A 19,844-nucleotide genomic window follows, 5' to 3' on the forward strand; every position below is an offset into this window, starting at 1 on the left:
CTTATACGTCCAGTAAAACAAGACTTGAAAATGAAGGTGATGATGGATTAGAAGAGCTTTTTCAGCAATCTTCCGCTCCTAGCATTCAGTGCAGTATGTGTCACAGGCTCTTACATCTGGAAGTCCACCTGGGAGCCTCAAAAAGGCTGCCTCTCTTATTTCGGGAAGTGACATGACATCCCATTTCCTCTGGACAGGGATGAAGTTTTGGCTCACTGATTCTTCAAAACTTCTCTGGTGTTTCATGCATCTGTAACTAAGGTCTTCTTTCCCCTTGAGAGCAAATGTTCATCAACACAGAGCAAAGAAGGCGTGAAGGGTAGCAAGGGTGAGAAACCGTGAGAAGGATCAGAGACAGGAGGGGAGATTCAGGGCATCGGGTTTACATCTATTAGGAGGCGATGGATGTGTGCATTTTTGAGTTAGACCGAGGAGCTGTAATGCTGCAAGACGGGGAAGGGGAATGGTTTGAAAACAAGCACTGAAGCTTATGAAAGGGTCATGTATTGAAGGGATGCTAGAGAGAGAGATTAGGGAGGGGGTGCGGGGGTGCGGCACCTGTGGGTAGCACTGTCACGGCCAACTATCACAGAAGTCAAAACTGTGAATGCATTTGGATACAACAGGCACTAAAAGGAAGAAGCCAGGCTGGAAACAGACACCAAAATGTAAAAGGAAGCCGGGCAGGTGGCTTGTATCAACCCTCACAGTCCTCAGCGTTTCATCTGCTGTTCTTAGGAGGTCTGTCCTGACACTGACCTAGCCCCAGTGCTGTCTCGGTTTGAGAAGCTAAGTGAAAGTGGAGCACCCAGGGAAAAGAGGAAAGAGAAGATGAGGTGATTCACTCCAGGCCCCAGAAGTGACACCAGGAAAGGATGCACCTTGCAAAAATCTGCCCTGACCTTGCAAAGACCCGCAGAGTCCTCCACGGCAAATGACGGGAGGTGGTGAACAAGCAGCTTCAGGACAAGCCTGGAGGCTTCAGCCCCTGATTAGAGCCTGCTGTTTTGTAACATTTTAAGACAGTCAGAAAAGGACTTGATCCTCTTTTCTTTGAAACAAATAGCAACATTCCCATTGACTTAATGGAAGCAAACCCTGAGGCACTTCCTTCTCCTGTGAAACCACCTCTCTCGAGTCTATGTATTTTTAATGCACTAATCTTTGTGGTGCTGAACACAAAGTTGCACAAAACAAATATGCCATCTGTGAGATTATCATCTTGCCTTTCCTTTCTGTATAGCCGGAGAAATTTTGAGTTTCTGCATTTTTAGCTTAGGCTTTGGGAGAAAGTGACTGGGGAAAGATGGGTCTCCACTGGAAACAGACACTCTTTGTCAACCTGACTTCCCCTGTGCCTTCCCTTGTTGCTTTCACATCCTTCCTGACTGTCTTCTGCCCGCCTCTGCTGCTGAGGTTTTCCTCCTGTACTCACTCCTTTCTCTTTACCCCTCGTCCTTTTCATCCCTAGCTTGCTCTGTATTCCAATAGTAGCTGTGGTTTCAGTGAATCGTGTAACAAAAATCCAACTCTGTTCACACGGAGCATGGAAACACTCTCTTGACGGGTGATCATCCATTCCCTTTCACACGCTTTTTACTACTTTGACAGAGTTCTAGCCCTCCCTGTGAGGACCAGGAAATTTTTGCCTGTTTGTTTGGTTCCTGTTGGCAGAGTCCCTTCTACCTTTGAAAACAGAACACTTAAAATACACAACGCACTCCAAGAGTATATGCTGTGAAAGGCATGACAGAAAAAATTGGCCCGTTCCTCTTTGTTTAGTTGTAATATCACGTAGGGGTCTTCCTCTAGACTATGGAGCCCCCAGCCTAGGCATTGTACAAATACAGATCAGAGAGGTGCCTCAACAAGCTCACCGACTGCTGAAGAAGGCTACAGAAATATTTTTTTGTTTCTAACGCTGGAGGAAGACCCCTGCAGAAGACTGCAGAAGGGTGACAGAAAGGCCATTGCAATGCCTTGCTGGAGGCCACCACACAGAACCTCCTCCTGGTCTGTGAACCCATCCTAGGCCACCTGAAGTGAGCTGAACAAACTGCAGAAATGCCAGGATGGGTACTTGTCTAAAAATATAGGAAGTCACAAAGTGTTTCAAGACACACAGATGTGGTTTTTACCAGAAACATAAACTGTCACAACAGACTGACCGGAACAAGTTTTCCCATTTATGTTTCCCCCCCGCCCCCGTTAGTAACCTAATGGGACAGTTGTTCTGATTTGATTTCAGTTCAGGACTAGAAAATGGAGACGGCCAGTCCCCAGAACAACTCCAGTTTTAGCAGGACACCTGAGCTGCACCTGGGAAAGGTGACGTCCAAAGGTAACACCGGAGGAGCTTATGTTCCAGAGTCCTTGGACTCTGCCAGTGAAAGTGCCAACTGGGACCAGTGTTTGCAGGCACAGACTGCTGGTAGGAACTACTCAGATTATCACACACTGTCAGCACAGGTGTCTGTGCTACCGGCAGAAGGTGGGAACTTTCAATCACTACATACCCGGGCAGATCTGAACCAACCCGACATCCGAATGCACCATGACCCATCCTTGTTCTTACTCCCCTAAAACACCCCACCTCCTTTGCAGGAGGGTGGCCCAATATTCACGGCTAGCCAGATGCATCCAGAAGGCCATCCTGCCTCCACCTTGTACTTTTTCTCTCTCTCGTACCAGCACAGAGAAGCTGAGGTCAGTTCAGCCTCTCCTGTCATAGCCAGCGTAACTGAGACAGGGAGCTCTCGGGTAATGACTCAGGGAACGGTGCACACAGGCAGCAAAGACGCAGACAGCCGAGGCATTATTTCCTTGCTGCTGCCTTCTCAGAGCTAAGGCATGAGCGATGAATCGGGAAAGAAACGTGTCCCTCGCTGGCGAAAGCTCTGCCCGATCCAGCACCACCACATAAAGTTCAGCGAAGGAGACTTGGCGACGGGAGCAGGGAATCATACATAGTTCGGACAGCTGGTGGCACTGAAGGAGCAGGCAAGGACTGCGGTGGGATGAAGAGATGCCAGATTCCGTTGGAATCACACTGTTCTGGCAAATTGGCTGGTCAAGGACTCGGCCCAAGAATTCTTTGTATCTCCCTGTCCTTTGACAAAGATCTGCCTGCACAAGTGTGTGCTGAGAGGGGAAGCTGGCGACCTACACTCGTAAAGCCACAGCAGATGACAGTATTCTGCTACCCATTCTCTCAGAGGCTACTGCTTGCTTCATTCCGATTTTTTGTCTTTAAAAATGTCAGAAATCTATTGGCACTTCGTAGTATGATTTTTTCCTTTCCTGCCAGATGGATGTTCAAGTATTATCTTACGGGTTTTAAGTTCTCTGACCTGTTCCAAAGGAGAGAAATGACCTGTGTCTGCTGGTGAAATGTTGCCTCCTCATTTCCTCTGAATCAATCCCTTCAAACTCTGACTCAATCTTCCAGGGAGGTCATCTCAAATTTAGCTTAGCACAGCAAGCAAATATTCACATACAGTATCCTGAAGCACTGCCTGCTATAAATAAAGTACTGTGATCCTAATTAAAAAAGATATCTGTGTTTTCTGTATTAAATATTATCACAGAGAAAGAGGGAAAGATCTTGTATTGGGCAGCACAAATCTAGCCATAGCTGCCCAAACAGGCTCTGACATGTACCAAATAGCTCAGTACATCTGGATTCATCTTCAGTGCCAAGTTGCCATTTTTGTTGCTACCTTCTTCTACAGTGCAAGAACTTCAGTCATGAACCGGAAAAGAAATGTCTCCCCAACATAACACTAGAATGAAGACGCATGATGACAGCGTGGGGGGAGCCATCCATCCATTTGGACCACCCAGGATACTAGTGGAATGGGCAAGGATAACTGGGAAACCTGGCTTGAGCTCAGGAAAATCTGACTTCTCTTACTTACCATGATCTACCCGTTATGAATGAATACGTGACCTTTCAGGTGGGTCTTCTTTCTTTAATCTCTCATTTGGGTCATAATTTAGACAGAAGAATCAGCCATGCTCAGAAAGACAAGCAGCCAGCACATTTTTCAGAAATGCTAATAAAAACCCCCTGTTCTGACCACTTCACAGTGCAACAGTGCTCACAGAGCTACATGCTGCAACCGCAACTCAGGTGTGATGTAACCAGTTTTAAACTACAAAATGTATCCTCATTTCTTCAGTAGCTTGGGATAGGCTTGTGTCTGTATGAATCAAACTGTGACTGCGAGGAGCTACGAAGAGAAGCCTTGACTGCAGTGCAATTGCTCTGTGCACAGAGGATGACTGGCCATAGGGGACAAGGTCAGATGGCTCTGAACAGGAACCTACGTCAAGTCCTAAACACTGGAAGCAAGAGATGTGAGTGGGATGCATTGGGAAGATCAGAGAATCACAGAATGGCTGGGGTTGGAAGGGACCTCTTGACATTGTCCTACTTGAAGAAGCCCTTCTTGTTGACCTCGACATCCCCCGCCAGATTTAATTCCAAATGGACCTTAGCTTTCTTTGTCGCAGCCCTACATACTCTGACAACATCCCTATATTCCTCCCAAGTGGCCTGCTCCCTTCCCACATTCTGTAAACTTCCTTTTTCTGTTATAATATGAAAGATCTGAAAGGCAAGTGGAGTAGTTTCTGCTTCGATCAGATCATTTTGGTGATGGCTGCTGGTACACACAAGGATCTGTAAAGCTTTTTGTTTAACTCTGGTGCAAGGAATCAAGGTTTTGAATTGTAAGCAGCAACACAGGATATTTACAAATAAACATTTGTTGTCCCAGGGTTATGGTCTAAGACTTTGCAGGAACCTACATTTGTGCAGTGCCTAACATGATAGCGTGATGTGACTGGAGCTGTACTAGTCAGATGTACTGACCTTTTCCTCCTCTTACCATCATCCAGTTCCATGGAAGTGCCGCTGATGCAAGCGAAGACTCCCCTGAGAGTCATGAGGGATGGAAACCAACAAGCCAAGATTGCTTCACTTGGAAGTAAAATTAGCCCCAGACAGCTACAGCGTGGAGACTGGAAAGTTTACAGGCTCCCTGGTGCTTCTCGGAAGGTGAAGGTCAAGAACGAGGAAGGCTTTGCCGAGCCTCCTGCCAGCAGCCAGCCCCTTGGCAAAAAATACTGCCTAAGGACCCCCAAAAAGAGGGGATGGCTGGGAAGGGGAGCTATCAAAGGCCAGACACCAGCTTTACTACTAGAGTCAACCACTCCAAGAAATTCTCAGCTCACTACCTAAAGGACTTAAAGCCGTTAAGGTCTGTACAGACAGATGTTTTTCTGAACAAGGACTACTGAAATGGCACGGTGGGCTTCTGTGTGGTGCATCAATGGCTCCAGGTCCCATGTGCCCAATCTACAATGATGCTTTCTAATTCCCCGCTTCGTGGCTGAAGCTGGAGGGTTTTCCAGTTTGTGTATTATCTTGATTTTTTTTTTTTTTTAATGTAAAGGCTCTGCGGAACCTATTAGAACCTCATTGTCAATTATATAATGTACTCTGCAGTGAGACAGACATAAATACCAGATTAGATGGTAGTAAACATCTCAATCCTGCCTCGAAAGAAACAGAATCCAGCATGTTCTTTTACAGCTGTGTTGACTTTCTAAGGCTTAACTGCAGCACATAAGGTGGTAAAGCTCATTTGTCACTAAACTGATTTGGCTCTGAATACACACAAGGAATAGATCAGCAAAGTCGGAAGGCATCACTCCTAGAGGCGGTTTTCAGGTTACAGCTGCATTTTAAAGGTAAAGGTTTTAATTTTTAAAAGGTAAATTTAATCTTACAAACAGATATGAAAGACTTCAGGGAAACCAGTTGAGTCTTTCTGACAACAGAAATGCCCATTCCCCTGCTTAAATGGGTGGAAACGTAGACTAAAATATTCCACCCCAATGTGCATTTCAACTTTATAACGAGCCAAATTATTTTCTACTGTTGTGAAATACTAAGAATTGGCAGCAGCTTTCTAGTGTGCACAGGTAAGGTTTGATACAGCAGCTATTACATCATTCGGATATTGGCAGCTCCTATGACATACCTCTGCTGCTCAACATTAACTTGTTTTTCAGTGCCAATGGCTATATGCAAAGTCACTTCTCAGATTGATGAGCGCTGCTAGCAGATGAGATAACGTTTAAAGGACTAAATAAATTTGCTTTGCTGTTAATTACAACATTCAAGGGTTTATAGCGGGTGAAAAGACATTCCGTATTCCCACCAGAGCTTTCCCATGGCTGAGCCAGGCATCAAGCATCTGGGCAGCTCTTCCTGCTCCAGTGTTAACTCTTCTGCAGGAATGACCCCCTGTGCTCACTCTCAGAATACAGAACAATGATGAGGTCAAAAGCCCCACACGGTATAGTTTTTCTTACACTATTTGTTGTTACTAGCTGAACACTGCGTCAACTTCACGGGGGGCTCCCTGTCCTCAAAGCCATAGAGGACAGTTCACCAACAACAGGCTAATTGCTGGTGTCATTCCCTTTCCCTCCCCTGTCCACCTTGCGGGTGAGCTCTCCTGCACACAAAATAGCTCTTCATTCGTACGGGAGGGTGGAATTCAGCACGGTGCCCTCACCACTGCTTATGTCGCGTGTGAGCACACCAACAGGAATATGATTTAAAGCAAGCAGCTCCATTAAAGCCCTATAGCCCATCCTTTCTCTTTCTGGATGGATGTATGTGTTCTGTCTGTGCTGTAGCTGCCACTGAATAGTGTCCCTGCTGGCCTTCACCTTGTCCTCTTTTGTCACTTGTTGGATTGATGCTGACACTGTGACAGCTGGAGGGTTTGCCTGAAATGGGAGTGGGCAGTAATGCTCTCTATTTAGAGAACGCAGAGCATTGGCTGCTTATCTGTACAGCTCAAATAACTTGCAAGCAATCAGCAGAATCAGCGTTTCAGTATTTCCATATGATGTGAATGCCTGATCCAGGCAAGAAACAAAGACTTGAGGGAGAAGAGGGATTTGCTGTCTGAAGACTTCAAGAAGAAGCTGGGAGGTCTGCCTACAACTTAAATGAGTTTTCACGAGGAGATCCGAAATAGTATAAGCCAGAAAACTCAAATCAGAAAGTAAACAAGCTCCTCTCAGAGCAAAGAAAAGACTCCCGCCAGCAAAGCTGCAACTTAAGGGAAAGAGATCACCTGAAACACAAGAAACGGGCCAAATCCTGCCTCAGTCACACATGCATAAACCTAATACTATCTCCACCGCGCCAACCTTCCTTTGTTGTTACAGACTCCACAACAACTCCAGAAGTTTACAAAGAGATGACACAGGAGCTGCAGGTCCAGCTGGAGAGTGGTACTAGCTCAGTGATGACTTCTCAACAGCTTGTGCTCCCTTTCCCACAGATATCTGAACTCTACCTAGGCACCAGACGGGAAACCTACAGAGAACAGGGTTCTCTTGTACAGAACCTTTCCGTACAAGAAATGAGACAAAAACCTCTCTTACAGTATTTGGGTATTGTATTTGGAGGTGTCAGGAGGGGCACAGGTAATGAAAGAAAGAATACGCTCCACGTGTGGATAGAGGGGAGGGAAGGCAAGGGACAAGTTAACCAAAATTCACGGAAGTCCAAGCAAGTTGAGCTGCAAGTTTTGGAAGAAACTCTTTTTTTCCTCATTCCTAGCAAAATTCTGAATCTCCAGTAGGTTTGCTACTCCTCCAGCTAGAGACACAACATCCTTCCCCAAGCCCAGACTGGAACTATAACAATTTACACTAGCTAAGTGTCTGACAGATAATATGCAATGGGCCCTACAGAAGATTTAAAAGGGTCTTACCCCAAGGATATCTGGGGAAGAAGGGAGTGGATGCAAAATGGAACTAAATAACATAGCAATCCGGTCTCAATAAATAGCAGGAAACCAAGGGACACAGTAGCTAGCAGGGCAGCATTCACCTTCACTGTAGAAAAGGCACCGAAGAATCATGTATCAACGGCAGCAAGTAAACAAAGAGGTAAAAAAAAACAGGAAAGAAAAAGAAAATCACTGGCCTGGGTTACAGTGAGGGAGGGAATCTCCAGTGCAACACCACACACTTGTGCTATGAAGGGGAAAGCTGTGGCGGAGCCTGTGCATCTGTGCATGGATGGGGAGGAGCAGAAGAAGGGGTACAGGCTCGTGTCCACCAGGTAAGTGAAAGACACAGCGGGCTGTTAGGGGGTGGGCAGTCTTGAAAGAGCGTGGGGAGCAGGGGTAGGGAAGGGGAACAGGTGGAAGGGAGAGGACGGCGCATTATTATGTTGCTCAGCAGGGGCTGGGGAAGGAGAAAAGGCAGAAGGGAAGGAAGTTCTTACCACATTTGGAAAGTCTGCCAGTCATCAACTCCATACAGTTAGTGGTGTCTGGATCACAGAACGGAAAGAGGAGGGAGGGAGGGAAAAACATAAAAAAAGGTTTCCACACCTCTGTGCATAAAGTAGTAACTTAGCACATTATTACCTGAAGCAGGAAACATGTACACATCTCTGTCTTTACACAACCCAGGCCAAATTCTGCCACCCACTGTGTGCCAGTGCAAACCTGGCCCTGTGGCTGAGGGGATGCTGCCCCAGCCCCGCTGCTTCCACTCACCTCTTTATCGGAGCTATAGGTATCGATGAGACATGGGAAATACTCTGCCGCTACATTAGCAAACTAAAAGCCTCCAATACACTCTTTCACCTGGCCAGCTTTGCAAGTTAGCTTGCAACAGTCAGGACATGCCCAGCCAGCTGACCTACATGCACCAAAAACCCGGAGGGAGGAGGAAATGCAGCACTGTGCTGTTGGACGTGGAAAGAGAAGGCTACTTACGCAGCTCAAAAACATCTTTTAGACCCCAAAGGATAATGTCCAAGTATGAACAAAACTCTGCCTCTCTCATTCATGTGTAGTCTCTTACTCCTCTTGCTTTAAACACCGCTCTTCCCAGGCAATGGAATTACTTCTGGAAAGGGTGGCAGAATCTGGCCCTAAGACGTTACTGTCCACTTTGTGTATAGCTCCCATTGCCACAGCCTCTGAGCGCTACTTACTCAGGTGCGATAAGCAGAAGGAGCTCTACGTGTCAGCTTCGAAGCAGAAAGGACCAGCCCTGCTGGACACTTCCATGTGGAACCTGCTGGCAAGCCAGATCTGCGGCTGTCAGCCAGGATCCCCTCGCGTTTGGGGTGTAAATTGTTGTGTCCACGAGTGCTGGGTGAAGGGGAGCACTCGGCGCTGAGCAAGGCTAACAGTTACAGCACCCAGTGCGGTCTCAGGTTGCCTCTGGCCTGGCCTCTCGATGAACACTTTGGTATTCAAGAATTGGGCTTCTTGGAAACACGCACACATATGCTGAAAATCCCCACTGCTGGGAAGCTCTACACTCCCTGTTTGCTGAGAAGTCTGCAGGACAGAGGGAGGGATCCGCTCTCAGCATTCCTGCCCTTAAAAACCGAGGAAAGCAATACCGAGAAGGGGGAAGGGCTGCTCGATGCGCCCCGGTAAGCTGAACCCGTGCTAGAAGCGTGTGGATGCGTGTGTTTGCTGCTGCAGCCAGACCCGAGCCCCACAGACCAGCTGGGGGAACGTGGAGCGCAGCGGGCAGGTGCTCAGGCTGGTGATGCTGCTCCAGGCACCTGAGCAGCAACGACACGCTCGCCGTCCCCAGGGTCAGAGGCAGGCTGGTCGGTGGGAGATCATACCCACAGAAGGTCTCTCAGAAAGGCACAAGACTGAGAAAAAGAGAAAGGGGGGAAACGAAGGAGGTGAAGGAGAAGGGAGGCTTCAAGAACTGGGACGAGGCATCCGAGGTGTCAGAGCCAGGTGCTTCCCTGCCTCAGAAATTCTTTGGCTGCTCTGACTGAATCTGGGCAGATTAAGCCCCCAAATTACATCTCTCCCTGAAGATGCCAAACAAGTTTAAGAAGTACCCACAGCTGCTGACTAAGCCAATGATCAGAAGTCGCGATTAGGAGTTTGTATTGGTTTTTTTTTTCCTTTAATAACTTGGAGAAGTTTGTGGCCTCATGCCTTTTAGTGGTTCCTGTCCAGCTCCCTCTGAGTCACCTACACTTTGCCATACCGCAGTGCAACACACGTCCATAGTGGTAGAGCTCAGGGCATTCACCCAATCATTAGCAGAACCTACGCTTTGAAAAAACACCCAAGAGCAAGGAAAGCCTCAAATATGACCACAAGATTGCTTCTGACTCCAACACCTGGAATTTCCCCCTCAAGCCTGTCCAGACTGACTGGCCACACAGCTAACTAGCAGTCTGGAAACAACAAAGGCAGTATTTGGATCATGTCAGAGCATGTAAACATTGTGACTGGTTTACTAAGATTCTCCTGAAATGGGTATTTCTGTTTTCTTGTTCATTTTAGCAAATTAAAAATCATCGTGTCTCCTTAATACTTCAGAATACCGTTTTTTTTCCAAGTCACTCGCAATCAGTATAGCTCTTTTTAGTACTTCATCTAAAGCTAACTGTGTAACAGGTCTACATACATTAATTGTGTGATCAGAATGCAAACTGACAGATCTACACCAGGAAAAAAAGGATTGTAACGTTGACTTTTTGACTGCATAACATCTTGGGCTCTGTACTTCATTTTGTTCCTAAAAACTAGGTTTGCAGGTTATAGAATTGGTTTTGATGGAGAGGGAAAAACACAAACCCTTTCTTGAAATAAAAGACCATGGAAAAATATCAAAGTAATGCTAATAAAACCTCTTATTTGTCTTTCTTAAAACTTCTAGACACAACTATAATTTGCATTCTCTACATTGCCATGGCCAGTCCCAGAAACTGCGAGGGAATTTATTTATTTTTAATGTCTTTCCAACCCATGAGCAGGTGGTTTTCCCCCCATTCCTAAGGCACAGCAAACATGAGCGCACCAGACACAGCAGCTCATGCCACATTGCCTGAAAGAATAACGGAGTTAATATGCCTTCAGCTTCTCTGTTATAATTACTTTAATACTTCTTTAATTTCCATCATATTGTAACATCTGCTTTAGTAAATACTCTTCTATATGATAAAATATTTCATCATTTTAAAGTAGAATTTTCATTCTAATTAGAAAGACTTAGACTCTTGGCTGTCAGCTTCTGCTCATGGATAATAATCCATCACCCAGTGACTGCGGGATCCAGGTGTTCGGCGGGATGAATAAAGCCAAGGCCCAAAGGCTTTTAGCTGTCTGAGAAGTGTTGATGGGTCATCTAACTGCATTTTTAATGTGTGCTGTTTCATTTTTTAATTAAAGCATAGTGTCAGTGTCAGATCTCAATCCTTCTGATGACAAGGCAATTCCTTATTTCACAGAGATTGCTGGCAGTCACTCATGCTTTGGATTTGACCAAGCACCCTCACAAATGACACCCAGTACAGTTCATTAACAGATGGAAAACGCTTTAGTTAAAGCAAGACCTTCCTTCAAAAGGCTAAACAAGCTCTGAATCCATTAAAAAGTGCTAGTGTTCTGCTGAGCTTTCTTTCCCAATTTTCTTTTAATTTCTGTGTTTCTGTCTTACATAAATTTCACAATCAAGCTGCCTAGTTTGTGATGCTTCTGATATCTGTGAGACTGAGACTTGTCCCAGCCCAGAAAATCTCACCCAAACAGCTGCTCCCCTGAGATCTCCAAACACTGGGCTAGGTCCCAGAAAGCACTGAGCATCTCCTGCCAGATGCTCATAGTCCCCAGTAAACATTTCCATTAAGGGAGACGATGTCAAGGGAGCCACCAGCTCCTCTGGTCCAAGGCAGTTATCATTTAGTTGGAATTCCCCGGTGTTTGGGTGCCTATTTGAAATGCACTGCTCTCCTATCAAAACTCTGGAGAGCTTGGACTTTTTTCCACATGCTTCATTTCAGGACTATTCAGTTAATTTTAATGAAGGCTGTTCAGTATCAGTACTAAAGCTCTTTACCAAACAAACAGTGCTCTGCCAATCCAACCAGGCATTACACGGCACCTTTTGTAGGTGGGAACCACGAGAGCAAGATGAAGTGATTGCCCCAGACGCTACAAGAGTGGCAAGATGTGAAGGATCGCACAAGAATGCAGGAAATTATAAACCTGGGACCTGGATGAGCACCGGATAAAACTGACGTGTTCCAATTCCAAGCTGGCATTTGCATAGGTCTGTTTTGAGTCGGCAGCTGGAGGTTCACCTTGCAAAGCACTTCATTTGCTCCTCACTCCCTTTTCTGTCTTGACGATAAAACCCATCACACATTTAGAAACCGTATGTTTCTTACACATTTTTTGTAGCAAATTGGCCAGCCTAGACCCCTTGTGAGCCGTGAAGATGAACACCCAGAATCCACAGACCAATACCCTAGCAAAGTCGTTGGAGTCGTGTGAATGTGTTTTGCTTTCTGAGATGTACACCAGCACAGTGAGGGAGCGTGGGTGCGTACACAGGAGACACACAATGAGCAAGAATTTGCGCTGCCCTATTTTGAAGCTGGATATGGTCTCTGAACACTTGTTTCTGCTGAGGAAAGGCATTTCCAGCAGTAACACTGAGATGCTCTGAACTTTGAGACGCTAATGGCTAAAGTCTGAAAAGAAGCTACTAAATATAATAAAGAAACAGAAAACCTATTATGAGGAAGTTATAAAAGCTATTTCAGTATTGCTGATTGCCCAGAACATGAGAAAATAGGGAAAAATAAGAATATGCAGCACCCCACACTTAAAACCAAAGCCCAAAGAGGCAAGAAAATATTAGGGAAATAAAAATTGATACCCTGTGAATGATCACAGATGGCTTTTGCATGTCCCTATTCACCAGCTGTTTCTATTACTCTTTTGTGCAAAGGCATTGGAGGAAAACAGATTATGATTTAATGGAAAGAGCATTGGGCTGAAACAGGCACAAATCTGAGATGTTTTCCTCCATGGAGAGAGATCCTTCTATCTCACTAAAGGGCAGACCTGCCCAGGGATCACTTCGGTAGAGAGTACAAGGCTCCGGGACGGAGCTGTGCACGGACAAGACAAGCCCAGCTGCTCTCATGGACAGCAATCCTCGCTCTTGATGCAGAAAGGACCATCCTTTCACGGCCTCCCTGGGCTTATGGCTTTTGCCATACCAGTAACAAGAACACACGGACAGCTATTCCAGTTCAGATCAAAGACCAAAAGTGTCTAGTGCTCTGTCTCCACCAGCAGCTACACAGACGTGCAGGAGTGTAAGGGCAGGTGAAGCACAGGAGCGCTTCCTCCTGGCACTGCCTCACCCTCACCACTTTCAGGTCAGAGACCTCCCGAGCCTGCTGCGGCTTCTCTCTTTAGCAATCCTCATGAAGATCTCTCATCCAGGGAGTTGTCCAGCCTTCCTGTGAGTAAGAAGTACTCAGGGGAAGATGAGCTTCTGGCAAGCTCCTCGCATTCGGAACCTGCTGCAGCGAGGAGTTCCACAGGTCTTACCCTCCATGAAGACATGCCTCCCAGTAATTTTTTGGTACAAGGATCCCACTACTTTCATATGATGGCCTCTAGCTCTTTCATTAGGAAGAAAAAATGAACAACCAATCCCTATCTACTTGTTCCATGCCAGTCACGAGACCCAGTATTGTCGCAGCAGTTACACCACAGCGGATTTAACGTCCTGAAACGTTAAGGTCAAAGGCTGATATGTTGCACTAAACGTGGCCAACTGGACAGTGGATTTTAGAAGTATTACATTAGCTTTTGGGATAATTTCATTTATTTACACTTATTCAGGTAAGGGAGGGAAGCTATTTTCCTGCTTCAGAGTATGCCAGAAGAAATAAGCACAGCCAGTCTTAGGAAGGAAAAATGGAAGTGGATGGAGGGATACCCAGGGGGAAGGGAGATTGTAAGGTGCTCAAGTGTGACACAGAAACACACCTGCCTAAATCAGGTAGATACCAGGCTCACATACACACACACAGATGCATGGGCAACACGACATCTACAGACACTGTTGTGAGCTGGAGGAAATGAGAAAGAGGAAAGTGTGTTCTGAAACCCAGGCAAGCCGGCGTAGTGGGCTGGCATGCTGCTTAACAGATCAAAGAGGGGCAGGAGAGAGAATGACTATCAGTGCCATGTGCTTATCAGGCCTTGCTTTACAGGCTTTATACTGTGTTCATTGAATCTTCCCCTTCTGCAGGCCTTCCTTTACATGCATGCACCTTTCACAGGTGGTTTTCATCACCCCGCCTGTAACACCATTGGAACTAGAAGGCCGGGGAGACAACTGCGCGGAGGATACACCTGTGCATGATGACCTAAGAACATCTCCCATGATGGGCCAGTACTGCTGGCCAGAGCCAGCAGTACCCTCAGAGATAGAGGAGGAGAGGCAAGGTGAGCTGCGAGCTCCTCCCGTTGCAGCAGCGGACTGCCTACAGCGTCCTCAAACCAGGCACCTGAATAGGAGTCCAACCACCACAATTCTGTGAGGTGTTCAGGGCTGGGGATATGGGAGAAGAAGAGAAACAGAGAAGACTCTGCCTTGTTTCTAGTGAGAAATGCTGCATAATTCCATGGCAATTTCTAGGAAGCTCCTGCACACATCTTCCCAGCCACAGCTAAGCAAGGTGCTGAATGCAAACTCTTGCTGTCCCTTCATCCCTTTGTTTCCCATCACTCTCTGACTGGCTGGGAATGTGAACCACGGGGTCTCCCTACTTTGATACACAGGTGTATGTTCTTCGTAACAATCCTTTTCCCCCTTTTCTCTTCTCGTTGTACTACGTGCTCCAACCTATTTTCAGGTTGAATTACTTCTCTCTCTTTCAAGAGACTTGCTTCAATATTCCTGATCAGGTCAGGTGATACGATACAGGATAGTCCGGCATCCTGTCTCTCCCGAGTATCCTGCCTGGATAACTCCCTAGCTGAGGGAATTCTCATTTTTAAGTTTCAAGAGACCACTTTGGTTTTGCTGCATGTGGAGTTGTCTGTTCCTCTGGTGTTAAAGATCAGGCTGGACCTCCCTTGCTAGAATTACATGCTCTCATGTAGCTTTAGGCAATAGAAAGAGATTCAGTGAAAATAATATGATTTCTCCATTCTAGAACCAGAACAAAACTAAGTCAGATACATTTGTCACAGCACAGTTTGCCCTAAACTTCTCCCTTAGTCAGACAAATGGGTTTTATTCCTGCTATAATACGACTGTCTTAGGGAGATGCCTTGCTTCACGTGCAAGTGTGCAACAAGGTCCAAGTCTTTCTAGAGAGCCTCAGTACCTAGCACATACTAGGGTGAAGAAGTTAAGAGAGATCACCGTCTATTTACTTAAGTTTTTTCCTCACTGGAAAGCAAGGGTACACTTCCTTCCCTATGAAACAAGGAATGCCTGAACATCGTTGATGCAGCAGGGGTAGTATGAACTAGATTTAAAGGATGCTTTTCTGTCTAATTTCCCTCACTCCCACTTGGCCCCAGCCCTCCCCAAGAGCGAGGGCTGGCTGGCAGAAAACTCTGGTTGCTTCCTTGAGTTTGATTTAATTTCAGAAGTCCAGACAGCAAAAACCTGAATCAACCATAGTTCTCGTATCCTCACCTTTCCCGTTTCCTAACAGAATAACCCATGTGCTGGGCACCCTTGCAATCCAGCGTGCAGAAGGTCAGGCAGTGCTGCAGGGCAAAAGCAAAGTGGAAAACAGTATTTCCTGAACTGAGCGTACTTCTCTGTCATGGAGTAAGCATACACTCTTCTAGATGGAGTTTTTTATCTTCAGCTGTTAAAGCCCTACTGCTAGACCAGAAGGATGTAACCCATATGTGCAATGAGCCAAGGACACCTGGGATTTAACTGCAGGATGCAATGCCTACTTCATTCCCCCACTTTTGTCTTGGTTTGTTCACACAAAGGTCAAGCGTGGAATTTGGCTCTCACACATAATATTGTTACTACCTTTTCATCATCATACAATGGGAAAACTCTTCCCACTCCTCCTGCCTCTGTCTTCTTCCTGCAGCCTCTGTTCTCTACCTTGCCCCTACTTCTCCCCCTGTTACAGTCTTTCTGCTTCTCTCCATTTTACCCTCCCTGAAGAACTCCCAATAGCTGAGCTTCCTTACTTTTTCAATTTTCACCTTCTTCTTTGTCCTGTCCTTTTAAAGAAGAGTTAACACTGATAATTTTTCATGTGTGTGTGTGTGTCACCGCTCGTGTTCACAGTGCTACATAATGGAGGGATAAGGCCAGTTTCTGAATTATCAGTTCAGGCTTGCCTGCAGATTCACATTGATGCCATTGCACAGGGTCACACACGTAAGACTTTCTGGACCACCATGAGGAATTGAAATTTACTTTAAAAACAGGTAAAATATAGCTTCTGCAGAACCTTAGTATATAATTTGTGCTACCACAGTATCAGGCCAAGAATTTGATCACGCTGCTGGAAACTATTAGCCACCTTTTGACCACCTCAAAATGCTGCTGTTAATGGCTAAGTTAAAAAGTAGCTCTCAACTTTGTTCTGGGACCCTCTGAAGTTGGAGGTTTCTAAAGTGTGTGTGAAGGGTTTGAAAATTGGGTGTCTTCTAGAGCATGTCCCTGTTCTGGGAGATTTTGGAGCTGGAGAAAATCTGGAAGATCTATTGATGATGCAGCTTTGGATGGAGGAGTGGGCAAATGGCTCTTTGGGTGGGAGGAGGGCAGAAGCTGTTCAGCTGGGGAATGCACTGGGAGTACTGGCGTGGGAATGAGAGAGGGAGGAGCAGGGTGGGTGTGGGGAGTTACTGCTCTGTCTGAACGGAGCTCGTCGCTTGCTGTAATCAGAGGGATGGCCTCCCTCCGCCTCCTGGTACTGAGAGGCACTTGACCTTCCTGTCCCTGCTGAAGCGAGGTGCTCAACAGTAGAAACTACTTACCTGATAACTGCTGCACTGAAGGCTGGTCATGTGTGCTTAACAACTGTGCCTGAATGGTTTCTACTACCCTCTTAAAACGACGGCTCGGACCTGCAAGGAGAGAAGAGGCACAAACGGCCGTGAGAGGAGCAGGAGCCAAATCCTCACACAACCCAGGGGCTGGAGGGGAAGGATCACAAGCGTCTGCCCTTCAGCCTTGTCCCCAAGAGCGTATCTGTCCTTCGGGCAACGGCACGGCTCTGAGGAACTCTGGTGCAGCCCCCCCCCCCCCCCCCACCACCCCGTGAACAGGGACCGTGCTGTGCTGGAGCTAGCAGGAGGGAGGATGGCTTTTGTGTTCTTTGGTAAAGACAGCAAGGGGGGGTTGGTTGGCTGGTTTGGTTTAGCCCCATGGGGGGCCATGTGGCTACCCAGAAGAAAAGGGTCAAACCACAACAGGTGACTGCACGTTTCTGTTCCAGCGGCCTCACGGTGCCCAGCCGAGACACCGAGACCTTTGTGTGAAACAAGGAGACAGCACAGGGAGGGCTCAAATCCGATGCACAGAGCAGGCATTTTAGTGCTAATCATGGTGGCGGCAGCTTCACCTCTTTGGGAATCTCTTTCCCTCCCAGCATGATCAACACCATTTTTGTTCCTGACGTGCTTCTTGCCCAGTCTGACTCTCCCCCCAGGTCAAGACAAGTTATGTTCCTTCCCTGGCAGAGCTCTCTTTGCAGGTTCTGTCTCAGCAAAGAACGAGCCAGCCTGCACCCGCCGCACGGCTTTGCCACGGTTACCTGATAGGAGTGTGAAAGTGACAGAATAGATCCCGTTCTCCTTCTGCGCCTCTCCCCCTTCTGTGTATGTTATGTCCACCTGGAACTTCACTGGCTTCTGGAAGACAGCAGGACCTCCTGTGGACTTGTATTCTGCACGGAAACTTGTCTGTGAGATGACACTGTGACTGAGGCTTGGGATCTGAAACAGGTTGACAGAAGGAGATAGTAGAACCAGAGCACAAGGGGAACAAAATGGCAAAATTTGATTTAGAACACCACACGTTTCCAGAGTGGGTAAGATTTGCCAGACTTGCTTCTGGACTTGGATTTTTAATGCACAGAGCGTTCTTGTGAAATCCGTCAGAGTGTAGGTTGCTTGGCACTGCAGAAGAATGCACTGCTCCTCACAGGACTGACCCAAATGTAAAGGCTGAATATCGATGGAATACCCACCATGCTTATAAAATCACAAATATATTACATTATTATAATGTAAAATATTTTTTACATTATTAATGTAAAAATACAATTAATTTATATTGCACTACAGAATTACAATATAAAAATACAATGTTGCACAACTTCATACACTCAGCCTTCCTTTTCCTAGTCATCTGTCGCAGCACTCTCCAAACCATCGTTACACTCAGTCTCATAATCTGAAGGTCGTGACTTCGAGCCTCACATGGAGCAGCAATTGTCGCAGCACTCGCCAAACTATCGAGCTGCAACAAGGTCTTTTACCATCTCATCCCAGCACACTCTTCATGCCAGTCCCTCTGCTGCCTTCGCCTCACCCAGAGCACACTCACTCTCTCTCACTTTTCTCTGTTTCTTCCTCGGCTGCCCTCTCTTCATCAGCTGCCCAACCCCCTACCAGAACCAGCCACAGCTGCACCTTAGCTACGTCGGCCAACCCGCCGCCCCTGAAGCCAGCCCACAGCTGTATATTATCAGTGCTAATTAACACAGCTTCGTTCCTCTACACTCATCTACCAGTTCCGAGAAATGTCTTTTGCTGAATGAAAGCTGATACTAAGGAAGAAGGCAGAGAAGTCAGTGGGATGTAAGACTGGATATAAAAAACCACCTGAGTAGCCTGGTCTGATCTCACAGCTGATCCTGTTTTGAGCAGGAGACCTCCCCAAGTCCTTCCCAGCCTCAGTTGGTTGGTGGTTCTATGATATCAAATAGACATCAGGACACAGAGCAGACACTTAGACAAGCGCCTGGGATATCCACAGGGAAAGCATACCTGCAAATAACTTACCCAAACCACAACTCCTATCAATGTGTAAAAGAACTCTGAGAAGCTTTCTGGTATCAACTGTATCTTCAGACCCATAGTAGAATTTCATAACTGCCTAATTTTCAAGCAGTTACCATTCACAGTTCCTGCCAAAATGTAACATGCTCACGTTCTATTTATTGCTCCACAAAGGACCAGGTTTTTTTAAAATATAAACTCAAATCACTTGGAAATCTGGCCTCTAATTTAGGAAGAAAAATGAAGACGAGTTCTTTGAGAAGCTGACCTTAAGGCTTAGGCTGTGACAATGCATTTAAGTTGACTGTAGGAGACGATTCATAGGGTTTGCACACAAATCACTACATCACACCTCAACCCCCCCGTGAGGGGTATGTACAAGATCACCAATATAGACAGCAGTGCACGCTACGCAGAAGCACAGCTAAACGCTCAGAACCGATGCAGTAACATGGCTGCTGCAAACCACTCTGAGATGGATCCCAGGGCCTGACGCCTGCTACTATACTGCATCTGCTCCTCGTATGCCTTTACAGATAAAAGGATTATAGCTGGGTTTTTTCTGGAAGAAATTCATCGCAGCACCAGAAACGCTAAAAAGGAGTGCAGTATTTTGTGGAAAACAGTATCAATTCAACAAATGATATAAGGAATTAAGTCTCCTTCTCTTAATTCTATTGAAAAAAAGTCTTAATTATATTGTCAGCTACCTTGAATTGAAAAATCTCTTGAATTAACTTTACTGTGCTGACATTTTCCTCATTGGTACTTCTAGATAGTAAGAATAAGGGCTTTCTACAGGAAAAAACTGACAATTTCCCTCTGTTTTCCTAGACTGTATATAAACAGCTTCTGCAACAACTGAAACTCCGGTCACCAGAGGAAATGCCCCTTCTTTCTGCCATACAGCACTGAAGAGGAGATATAAAGTAACAAATGCAGATGTGAGAC

General features: G+C 46.3%; 1 protein-coding gene across 15 annotated transcripts in view; it reads right to left on the minus strand.

Moving 5' to 3' along the window:
* The window catches only part of BRSK2 (BR serine/threonine kinase 2), a 315,350-nt gene that overhangs the window by 6,608 nt on the left and 288,898 nt on the right, over positions 1-19,844 (minus strand). For 10 of the 15 annotated variants that reach the window (XM_055814154.1, XM_005236315.4, XM_027785014.2 and 7 more), the window contains 3 exons: positions 17,645-17,825; positions 16,866-16,955; positions 8,324-8,371 (listed from right to left, as the gene is read on the minus strand). In XM_055814154.1, coding sequence (XP_055670129.1) covers positions 8,324-8,371; positions 16,866-16,955; positions 17,645-17,825 — 319 coding nt within the window. The remainder of the gene's footprint in view (positions 1-8,323; positions 8,372-16,865; positions 16,956-17,644; positions 17,826-19,844) is intronic. The other 5 variants (XM_005236313.4, XM_027785015.2, XM_027785006.2 and 2 more) reach the window with 1 other exon arrangement.

Source organism: Falco peregrinus, chromosome 9, assembly GCF_023634155.1.
Source record: "Falco peregrinus isolate bFalPer1 chromosome 9, bFalPer1.pri, whole genome shotgun sequence".
NCBI lineage: Eukaryota > Metazoa > Chordata > Aves > Falconiformes > Falconidae > Falco > Falco peregrinus.